At 40.2% G+C, this 11,962-nt stretch overlaps 1 protein-coding gene across 1 annotated transcript; it reads left to right on the top strand.

Annotated features, from left to right (window-relative positions):
* Positions 1–4,205: 4,205 nt before the first annotated feature.
* On the top strand, positions 4,206–9,402 carry arid6 (AT-rich interaction domain 6). The gene is made up of 6 exons (XM_051938486.1): positions 4,206–4,380; positions 5,080–5,236; positions 5,856–5,908; positions 6,267–6,364; positions 6,457–6,597; positions 7,839–9,402. Exons 2-6 carry the CDS (start codon positions 5,086–5,088, stop codon positions 9,142–9,144), a joined length of 1,749 nt encoding a protein of 582 aa, XP_051794446.1. The 5' UTR covers positions 4,206–4,380; positions 5,080–5,085; the 3' UTR covers positions 9,145–9,402.
* The last annotated feature ends 2,560 nt before the right edge of the window (positions 9,403–11,962 follow it).

Below are 11,962 nucleotides of genomic sequence, written 5' to 3'. Positions count from 1 at the left end.
CAGAGATATCGGACCGGACATAGCCACATACATACATACAGTGCCTTGTGAAAGTATTCGGCCCCCTTGAACTTTTCAACCTTTCGCCACATTTCAGGCTTCAAACATAAAGATATAAAATTTTAATTTTTTGTCAAGAATCAACAACAAGTGGGACACAATCGTGAAGTTGAATGAAATTTATTGGATATTTTAAACTTTTTTAACAAATAAAAAACTGAAAAGTGGGGCGTGCAATATTATTCGGCCCCCTTGCATTAATATTTTGTAGCGCCACCTTTTGCTGCAATTACAGCTGCAAGTCACTTGAGGTATGTCTATCAGTTTTGCACATCGAGAGACTGAAATTCTTGCCCATTCTTCCTTGCAAAACAGCTCGAGCTCAGTGAGGTTGGATGGAGAGCATTTGTGAACAGCAGTCTTCAGCTCTGCCCACAGATTCTCGATTGGATTCAGGTCTGGACTTTGACTTGGCCATTCTAACACCTGGATACGTTTATTTGTGAACCATTCCATTGTAGATTTGGCTTTATATTTTGGATCATTGTCCTGTTGGAAGATAAATCTCCGTCCCAGTCTCAGGTCTTTTGCAGACTCCAACAGGTTTTCTTCCAGAATGGTCCTGTATTTGGCTCCATTCATCTTCCCATCAGTTTTAACCATCTTCCCTGTCCCTGCTGAAGAAAAGCAGGCCCAAACCATGAGGCTGCCACCACCATGTTTGACAGTGGGGATGGTGTGTTCAGGGTGATGAGCTGTGTTGCTTTTACGCCAAACATATCGTTTTGCATTGTGGCCAAAAAGTTCGATTTTGGTTTCATCTGACCAGAGCACCTTCTTCCACATGTTTGGTGTGTCTCCCAGGTGGCTTGTGGCAAACTTTAAACGAGACTTTTTATGGATATCTTTGAGAAATGGCTTTCTTCTTGCCACTCTTCCATAAAGGCCAGATTTGTGCAGTGTACGACTGATTGTTGTCCTATGGACAGACTCTCCCACCTCAGCTGTAGATCTCTGCAGTTCATCCCGAGTGATCATGGGCCTCTTTGGCTGCATCTCTGATCAGTCTTCTCCTTGTTGGAGGTGAAAGTTTAGAGGGACGGCCGGGTCTTGGTAGATTTGCAGTGGTCTGATACTCCTTCCATTTCAATATGATTGCTTGCACAGTGCTCCTTGAGATGTTTAAAGCTTGGGAAATCTTTTTGTATCCAAATCCGGCTTTAAACTTCTCCACAACAGTATCTGGGACCTGCCTGGTGTTTTCCTTGGTCTTCATGATGCTCTCTGCACTTTAAACAGAACCCTGAGACTATCACAGAGCAGGTGCATTTATACGGAGACTTGATTACACACAGGTGGATTCTATTTATCATCATCAGTCATTTAGGACAACATTGGATCATTCAGAGATCCTCACTGAACTTCTGGAGTGAGTTTGCTGCACTGAAAGTAAAGGGGCCGAATAATATTGCACACCCCACTTTTCAGTTTTCTATTTGTTAAAAAAGTATAAAATAGCCAATAAATTTCATTCCACTTCACGATTGTGTCCCAATTGTTGTTGATTCTTGACAAAAAATTTAAATTTTATATCTTTATGTTTGAAGCCTGAAATGTGGCGAAAGGTTGAAAAGTTCAAGGGGGCCGAATACTTTCACAAGGCACTGTACATACATACATACTTACCCAGCCAGATACCGCACCGAATGCAATAACCCCGCTGACGTACCCGTCGGGCGTGGTTAATTAAATGTCGTCTTAAGGAGTCGGGCTGCCACATGCTGCCAGAACAGCTTCAGTGCTCCTCGGCATTGATTCTCCAAGGAACTCTCCTGGAGGGCTGAAGATCATTCTTCCAAAAGAAATGTGCTCATCTTGTGTTTTGAAGACGGTGGTGGTCTAAAATCTTCCACTGGTGTGCAGTTGGGCGGAGATCTGTTGACTGTAAAAGCCATAACATACGATTCACATCATGCACATTAAACCATTCAGTGACCTCTTGTGCCCTACAGATGGGGGCATTGTCATCCCACCCGGATAAAAATGTTTCATCACAACATAAAGGTGATCGCTCAGAACAACTTTAAATTGATTTGCAGTGAGTCTTCCCTCTGAGGGGATAAACAGACCCAAACCATGCTAGCAAAATAACCCCTCAGTCTAACAGAACCACCAAATCCCCCCGCTGTAGGGGTTAAAGGTTCAACTTTTTGCTTTAATTTGTCACCCGTCTGTGCATTTGTGCAGTACGCTCAGCACTGTCTTTTGACAAGGACAGTGCCACACCCAGAGGATTCCCATGACCTGAACTTCGAGTAACACACAGAGAACAACAGACTTAAGTGTAGACAGATGCCTTAATGTAATAAAAAAAACATGCTACTGCATCCAAGAATTGATTCTGAGTAGACAAAGCACACCGTCACTCAACAACAACAGCTGCAGATCCTGTCTTATGACATTCATTCGGCATATTTGTTGATCGTAAAAGCAACACCCTCATAATCTCCATCCACCGAGACTATTTTTATTTAATTAGGAAAGTACATTATTTGATAATTTGGGCTTCTTTTGGCAGCATTTACATCTTCAAAAAAAAGTTGATCATATTTTAGATATTACACAAACGCTGTAGATATCATTACTTTTTACTGTGATTTTGATGTATGTTCAAAGTATACTAAATAATCGGGTGAATGAGGTTGGGTCTCCTAAAAGGAAATAAAACATTAGATTGCTTCGAAAGTGTTTTCTGGTTCGAATTTGGACTGTATAGAGAAATCTGGCAACACTTCCCTCAAAATACTGTGCAAAATCATGAATGAAACCCTATATACACCCCCTGTCAAAAGTTTTAGGACACCGTCTCATTCAGATAAAGTAGAACCTGTCCTACAACTTTTGACAAGGGGTGTGTTTCATTATATGGATGTGATCAGGGCAGGACTCTGATCATACATGTAAAGTTTCAGGTGGATTGGAGCATGTTCAGGGCATTTACACAGCATTTGAAATTTCACGGCGAAGGATCAAAATTCCAGAGGCCGCCATGGACACGCCCTTTGACTTTGGAAAAAGATTTTAATAACTTTGGATCATTAAGGCCTCCTGTATGTACTGGCCAAATTTGAGGTGAATTGGAGTTTCCCCCTTGGAGGAGTTCGCTCTGGAAAAAAATGAAAAATGGGCAAAATCTGACATTCAACGCAAAATAGCTCACTTCCTGTTGGGTTTGGAATGTGGCTGTCACTGAGTTTTTGTTCAGGCTGATGTGCTGCATATGTGTACCAAATTTGGTAGATACACCCCCTGTCAAAAGTTGTAGGACAGGTTCTACTTTATTTGAATGAGAAAGTGTCCTAAAACCTTTGACAGGGGGTGTATGCCCTTCTGTTGTTCAACTTTTAAGCTGTGTAAGATACATCTGAATGCAAAAAGAGTCTTATGATTAACAACTTTGCTATGTGCCTCACATGTTCAAATGCAGTTAGACAGCAACGAATGTCTCACATTTTTAATTTGCATATTGATAATTACCATTCTGACCTTGTTGTCACGGCAGCGTTATCATACGCCACTTGGAAATGTATGTTAACTTATGACTCATAAGCTCGTAAACTTAAACGCTCGTTAAAAATACTTACCAGGAAGCCTAATTGGATATAATAGTGTTAAGTATGCTCTGTGTATGCGACTAACAAAATCACATTTATTTCATTTTTAATACAACTGTAAATGGGGAGACTTGGAAAGCAACAAACTTTTTAAATATGGACCCAAAAACATTCCTCTCAATAATGTGTAGTATGTCCAAATGTCTTGAGGCATTTAGAAAAACAGGTGTAAAAAAACTGTTCTTTGACACGTATATAAATAAAATCAGAATACATTGACTTTAATTCTACATTCAACACCCAGCCACAGTCAAGAAACTCTGCTGGGGCAGTAACTGATGTGTTTTAAAGACTTTAATCTGTCTCAAATTTAAAAAAAAAGAATAACAAAAACATGGCAACATCACTAGACTATGATAGGCTTTAATTTTCACTAGTTTCCTCATTATTCTGCCAATATGGGAGGTGTATTCCGGTACACCGTTTTTGGCAGCATGCTCAAGATCAAGTTGAACTGGTCTGGCAATAGAAATCTCTGTAGAAGACGTTGGAGTAAACACCCCCTCAGTCAGTTTCCCTCATTGTCACACAGGCACCAGCCGTAGACAAGTGCATGAGTGACGTGACGCGGTGGCAGTGATAATAATCTGTTTTTTTTACATTAACTGGCTGGATTAGTCGACCTGTACACTGTAACATCTACCTTTCTGATCAACCGGACAATGAGATAATTGTATCCATCATTTTTCTTTCAGTGGACACACAGGTGAGGAATAATATTTCTGATAGAATCCTGAATGAAGCTGCTCTGTAGTTTTGTGCAATTTCATAATTAGATTCTCCTTAAAATGGTGCCTCTTTCCACCATTTTACAGTGTCTGGTCACTTTTGTTGTGAAGTAAATGCACTGCTGTCACTGCTTGTTTTTATGTCACCTGTATTTTACCGACAGTATCTAAATCTAATTGTAGATCGTTTTTTGCAATTCAAATTTGCTTTTTTTTAAAAAATACGGGAACATGACTTTGAAAAAAAATATCATACTTCTAGATAATTATATGTAGGTTTTCTGTCTTGACTTGTACGTTAAATTCAAAAACTGCAAAAAGTAGTTGATGAAAGAGTGCATTGATGCCACATTTTAAACCTCACATCAATGGCATGTTGTCCATGGGGAAAGGGTTAAGTCATCCGAGACGAATGAGATCAAACTTTGATTTACGGTCAAAAATCCGGATGTGTTTGACAATCATCAGTCAAGATGATGTGACCTAGTAACAGTGAGCCATTGTCGCCCAGGAGTCTCAGACTGAGCTGTGTGTTCGGCCAAACAGTGCTGTGCATCATATTTTCAGTCTCACAGCTGCCAGTGTAAATAAAACTAGAATGCAATCATTTTAAAATATCGAATTATGAAAAGCTACTCGTGACGATGAGCTGAAAACTCTTTTGCTGATAATTGCAGGTACAGATGGAGAAGGCACACGGAGAGTTTCAGGAGGAGAGGACCAAAGAGCCGGTGGAGGAGATCACAGAGGAACAATTCCTCAAAGATCTCTACCTTTTTATGAAGAAGAGAGATACACCGATAGAGAGGATCCCCCATCTGGGCTTCAAACAAAGTAAGTACCTTGTTTTCTACTAATATAACTCCTTTAAGCAGAATGAATTCACAAATAATGAATGTGAGCATTTAGATTTTAATGCACTTATTTTCTGCATGAAATTTGACATTTAATATTGTACACATATGGTATTATGAGTTTGTATATTTATCTGTCTGTTGCAAACTTTACTAAAAAATGTCTGTATTGGTTAGCAATGCGTGTTCATACAACACATGCTCAGTGAGGTTGAACAGGTCCAAAGAAACATCCACAAAACAAAGCTTTAGATTGAACATCTCTTTCCAAATGTGTATAATCTAGCAGATGTAAAATAATTGATAAAGTAACTGATTAACTAATAGATTTAATTTGCAACTGTCTAATAATCAGTGTAACATTTCCTAATTTCAGCTTTTCAAATTCTGCTTCATTTTCTCTTTTATGCCACATTGTAAATGAAACATTTCTTCTGTTGTGGGGACAAACCAAAGAAACAGAAGAGACACTTTTCATAATTTTTGGACATTTCAGAAAACAAAAACCTGATGAAGAAAATTTTTAAAAAGAAGGCAGATTGATTGATAATGCCGATGATGATTAAGTGGATTTTGATCATGCTTTATTTGTTTTTCAGTTGATTTGTTTGTGATGTTCAAGACTGTCGGTGACCTGGGTGGCTACCATCAGGTAAATGAATTCTATTTACAATTTACCATGCATATTATTATTATCATTATTATTATTAGAAGTAGTAATATTAGTATTAGTAGCATTTTAATATGATTCAAGGTATTTATAGTTTTGAAAACAATAAAGACAATATATTAATCTGTTGTTGCCATTTATATTATTGTAACTTATTAAGTGACAATAAAAGCTTCTGTTGAAGTAGAGAAGATAAAATGACAGGCTGTAGACTGGCATTGATAATTGATACAAAAGCTTGTCCTGCACATTTAGAATGAGCTAAAGTATAAGATTTTGGTGTGTACATTCATCTTCTGGTGCAAATAAATAATAAATAAAACATTTTGCAATTCTCCAGGTGACCTCTCAGCAGTTGTGGAAACAAGTTTACAACACGCTTGGAGGAAACCCTCGTAGCACAAGTGCAGCCACCTGCACCCGCAGACACTATGAGAAGTGAGTCCAACTAGGTATTAATATTTCTCTGGCTGTAAGTCAGTAGTATGTTTTCAGAAAGGTTCTAATAGATCCGTGTGTTATTTATTTAGGCTGCTTCTCCCCTATGAATGCCACGTGAAAGGCATCTTAATGAGCGCCTTGCCGCCTCATCAGCCAAAGTCCTACCACCACTACACCAGCTACAGCAAGGACGGCGATGGCTGTCCAACTCCCGCCAAACGCAAACTGTTGTCAGTACCGCTGCAGCAGGTTGGTATCATTTTACACTTAACTCTCCTGTTGTCCTGTGGGTCAAAATTGACCCGTTTTGTAATTTGAAAATGTGTTTTATATATATATATATATATATATATATATATATTCACAGTGAGACGTCTGATGTCCACATTTTCAATATTTTTGGGAATTTTTTGAACATTTTTTGGTGGAGAAAAAGAAATGTAAATAATGTTTCTTAAGAACATCCACACAAAAAAAAAATCACAAAAGATTTTTTTGGGGAATGTTCTTAAAGAAAGTCTTTGAAGTTTTGCTGATATGTATGTAAATATTTTAGATATATATATTTTTTGGATTTTTTGCAAGATTTTTACTCATTTTTTGGAAAATATTTGTAAGAATATTCTTGCCAAATTTGGGGGATTTTTTTTTTTAAATAAAACTTTCAAGGGAATCTTTTAAGGAATTATTGGAATTTTGTTCCTGAAGGTTTTGCAAATTTTCAGAAATTTGGGGATTTTTTTTGCTGAATTTTGGGATTTTTTTCAGACAAGGAAGCAATTTTTTTGGTGCTACAAATGAGGACAGCAGGAGGGTTAAACAAGTTTAGAAACTTGTTTGAGTAGAAACTTGTTTGAGGGAACAACATCATACGACCCGGGCATGTAGAAGATTGACATACTGAGAGCGCTTTCTCAATTCTGTGGTTGGTGGTGCGTGACTGTTCTTAGTCGGAATGATATGTCTGATTAATTCCAATGACGAATGAGACAAAGAGGAAAAGAAAATGTTTTCAGAAGCCGTTGGCAGTTTCACTAATCACTTTTTTATGCAGAGATTACAATTATAGAAATGAGTAAACTATTTCATATTGAGCATCAACATGATATATTTTTGAAACAACTCGATCAGATTCTGCTGAAAGAAACCTAATTTAGGCAAAACATGTTTCTTTTGAAGCCCAGTAAATGGAACAATACATTAAAGGCAGAGGCTTTGATTAAATATCACGATTTTAAGCTTAAATTTAGCTACATATCCTGACTAAATGACTTTTTTCAGAAATGGTAAGAAACCAAATCTGATGAACAGTGCTTTTATAGTTTCTGATCCAGATAAATGGTGTAATTTTGATGAGTTTGTAAAGACTCTGGGTCTTTAAAGCCCATCTGTGGGTTCTGACTGTCAAAGGGTTGTTTAAGAAAGAAAATAAGAGTTCTATAAGAACACTATTCCTTCTGCCCCTAATGAGCCACTTGTTTCTTCCACAGGGCCCTCACAACCTCCAGTCGGACCCACGTGGGAGTCTCTTCCCTCTGCCGTTCCAGTACACTCACTACTATCACCCAGGCCACACAGTTCTGCCCCCATATCTCCCAGTGACCTCCCCAGTGCTGCCTCCACAAAGCCCCGCTGTCCTCAAACCTCAGGTCTCTCTCCATCCACCCCACCTCAACCCAACAGACAGAGTGAAGGAGCCGCTGGAGCATTTGCGCTACCTGGCAGAGCAGTACAAAACCTCGTCTGGACTGGCTGAGCCGCTGAACCTCAGCGTTAAAGCCCCAAGTCGGGACATTAACACCAACCATGCCTCCTCATTTGCTCCACCTTCATCCAGCAAGAACCCAAAGTTTTTGAACAAACCCTCCCCACTCTACAGTGTTAATCATGCAGGAGTGCTGAGAAACGAAGAATGTGAGGCACAAGATGGCGAGTCCAGTGAAGGACTCCTCACTGTGAAAGCAAGGGAGGAGACACATGTCAAAGACGTGACAGCGTCAAGCAGCCCCATGTATGCCTCTGCTCTGACACTGGGAACAGACGACGACGTCATTGAAACGGCACAAAAACCTAGCTCTCCAAAAATAGACTTCACAATCAGACAAAAAGACGAGACGGAAGCAAGTCCAGACGTCACGGCGCTCAATCTCAGTCCTTTCCTGCCCAGCCTCCCTCAAGACAAAGACGGCAAAATGGAGATCGAGATACCCCTGTCTGTGTTTCATAAGTGGCTCAAGTTGTGCGGGACCTCGGCCTCGATGCCAGGAGCTAAAGAGCCTCCTCTTCATATTCAGGAGGAACAACCTGGACAAAGGAATGGTTCTGACACAGACGTCATCCCCACCAGTTTGATGCTTCACCACACAGCTGAGGATCTAAGGCTGAGGAATGTGCCGAGCCCTACACCATCCACCCATCCAACCAGTAATCAACACTTTACAAGCCACATTGGTTTCCCGTGCTACAAGCCTTTGTCCTCAGGTGACATTCTGAAAAGCGCATCAGACCGGGATGTTTTTCCCTTTGATCGGCAGAATATTAACAAGTCATACAATGCAAAGTTCCCCAATTCCTGGTATGCCAATGACAAAGACACTCAGGCTCCCAAAATGGACCCTAATTATGTGAGAGTTCAGCAAGAGCTTGCGTCCAGGAAGCAGAAGTCAGACATGGGACCCTCAGCTCTGCTCATGATGAATTCCAGCTCTGCTTCTCTGGTGCAACTCACCACTGAAGAGATCATAAAGCTGAAGAAAATCATCTCAAGCTCATCGTGAAGACCATGACTATATCAACACACCAACACCACACTCAAGCTGTCTCATATTAAGCTCTTTTATATACCCTGTGTCTTACTGAAGTTCCATGTATCACATATGATTAAGTTTAGTCATCATACAATATGCAAGTGTCAGTATATCAGAAGAAAAATGTCATTTACTGAATAAACCATTCTCATCCTGAAATAAAACTTGGAGAATGTACATTGTTGATCTTTTTAACCATCTTGTACAGAAATATTGCTTGTACATTTAATAAAATTGATGTGTAAATACAAATAAAATCAAATTGATAAAGTAAAAATTTCATGACTCATTTGTTGATTATATCCTGCTGTCAGTGATGTTTTTACAAGAATCATTTTTTTAAAATGACATATAATGTTATACAGTCTTTTCCATTTTAAGAGTTAGGCAACAATTCTGAAAGAGGTTTAACTAGTTTAACAGCACTAACTGCCTTATGTCTTCCAATAAGCTATTTTGTGAAGGAGGAGTGGAAGTTATTACCCATCAAGGTGTGCATGCTTATTTTCTTCACCAGTTAAGCATCTGGGACACAATAAACCAATCAGACACGACATTAAAACGTCTGACAGGTGACTAAACACTCAGTTTGTAAAGAGGGTATTGTTATGAGAGCGTGTGGCTCTGTTAGGAGAGAGAGGGAGAGAGAGAGAGCAGTGTGTGTGAGAGAGAGAGAGGGAGAGAGTGAGATGTCCGAGCGACCCTGAATGCAGCGCGAGCGAGGAAGACGACACGACAGTCGATTCGGAGAGGAAGAAAGAAGAGGTGTGTGGCTGCTGGGTTAGCCGGACTGTATGGTTCAGCCACTGTTAATTCACAATAAAGGCTGCAGTATTCTTCAATAAGGCCGGGCTCCTGTGTCTTTGCCTTCTACGACTGCTGAGGAAGTGAAGGGGGTTAACCCCGAAGTAACAACAGTAACTTTGGCCCTGGAGAACTGTCCTCCCCTGGGCTTCCTGACCACGGTCGGGACCTGAGCAGGAAAGGTTAACATATGTTGAAAGCAGAAAGTAAAATAGAAGGGTAGGAATCTGAGCGGCTTTGACAAGCTCTAAATTGTGACGACTCGCTGAATGGGTCAGAAAACAGCAGGTCCTGTGGGGTGTATGCAGTGGTGAAAATTTACCAAAGGTGGTCCAACCGAAAGGCTCAATGATGCATGCGGGGAGAAAAAGCTGGTCCATGTGGTCTGATCTGACAGAACTGTGAAAACATTAGTGCTGCTATCATACAGATGTCAGAACACACAGAGCATTGTGGTTAGTTGTGGTTATGTACGGACATGCTACCATCAAAATCTCCTACATGTGTTTCAGAACTGAACCATGGAACGATGGAATAACATGGTCTGGTCTGCTGAATCATGTTTTCCTTTACTTAATGTTGACAGCCGGGTGTTTGTACGTCATTTACTTGGGAAGGATCTCTGCAAAAACTCAAAATCTTGCCAAGTCTATTTGTCTTATGTTTAGTCAAAAATGTCTCATCCCACTTGATTTGAGATAAAGTCTCTTAACAAGTGACAATTCAGCAAAATGGAGGGACGTGTTTTAAGATAATGCATCTTAACTATCTTAAGTCAAACAATCTTGAAGTTATCTCGTTATATTTTACAAGAAAACTCAAAATAAGCTTGATACATCTCATATTATGAGGTTACAGCAAAGCAAAAATCTATTTTTGAGTGATAAACTACTATTTCTTTTAGCATGTCTGACTTATTTTAAGATACCTAAGCTTGACAATCCTGGTAAAATAGAGCTTAAAATAAGTTTTCCCAGCTAATTTTAAGATCTCAGTATTCTAAATATTATTTCTTATTTCAAGAAATCTTACCAAGCCATTTTTCACTTGTTCTGTTGGCAGATTGTTTTTCACTTTGTCAGGCCAGCTGCTGCTGGTCCCCGTTAGTATTTTTTCCCTGCTCTCTCCCTCTCTCCCTTCTCTAGGTTGATCCAGTGGCATGATTGACAACAGGTGTTCCCTATTTGCAGTAATCATTAGCTGGTGCAGGAGCAGCTGGGAGCGCCCAATCAGATTCCCCACTTCTCACAATATAAGCTGACGCCAACCATCTCTCTGTGCTGGATAGTAACAACATCTCCTGTAATCATCTCTGTCAGAACTCTAGTCACACTCCAGTCTGCCAGTACTCTAATCTCGCTCTCTGTCTCAGCTCCTGGTTCTGCTGCTCCTGTCCGATCCAAGTTCCAACTCGCCACCAACCTCTCCGACCGGGGCCAAGAACATCACCGTCATCTGTGGAAATCCCACCATCAGGCGTCCGTTTCACTCACCTGTTGTCGCCTCACCGAACCCGTCACCAGCTCCACAAGCCACAGCCATCCGTCCCGCCAGGCCCGCTGGAACCTAGTCCGAGCATCTCCATTCGTCTTTTGTCTTATAGTATTGAAACTTGATTGCTTAGTTTTTGTTGACTCGTGTGGTAGGTTATTTGGAAGTAGTTCTAGTCTGAGATTGAAGGACAGCTGGATTATGTGAGTTTCGTTCCCGACTTCCTAGTTTAATGCAGATGATGTAACTTTGTTTGTTTAAAAAGCTTCATCGACTTAAATTCTAAAATTCCCTCAGTAGTCGTCCAGTCCTCGAGTGTTGCTGTTGTTTACCAGCCAAAGGGCCAGATCACACTACTTCCTGTTTTTGGTTTGTACTCTGGGACTTGTAGTTATTTTGTTTGAGGAAAGTAAAACCTCATTATTCTACCCATCTGTCTGTGTATTCCCTGTGCCTGAGCTCCCTCAAAATCCCTGACACACTTATTTCAAGT

This window comes from Acanthochromis polyacanthus, chromosome 18 (assembly GCF_021347895.1).
Source record: "Acanthochromis polyacanthus isolate Apoly-LR-REF ecotype Palm Island chromosome 18, KAUST_Apoly_ChrSc, whole genome shotgun sequence".
NCBI classification, from domain to species: Eukaryota; Metazoa; Chordata; class Actinopteri; family Pomacentridae; genus Acanthochromis; species Acanthochromis polyacanthus.
Note: the sequence above shows the minus strand (reverse complement) of the source record. Positions and strands in the feature narration are given on the sequence as shown.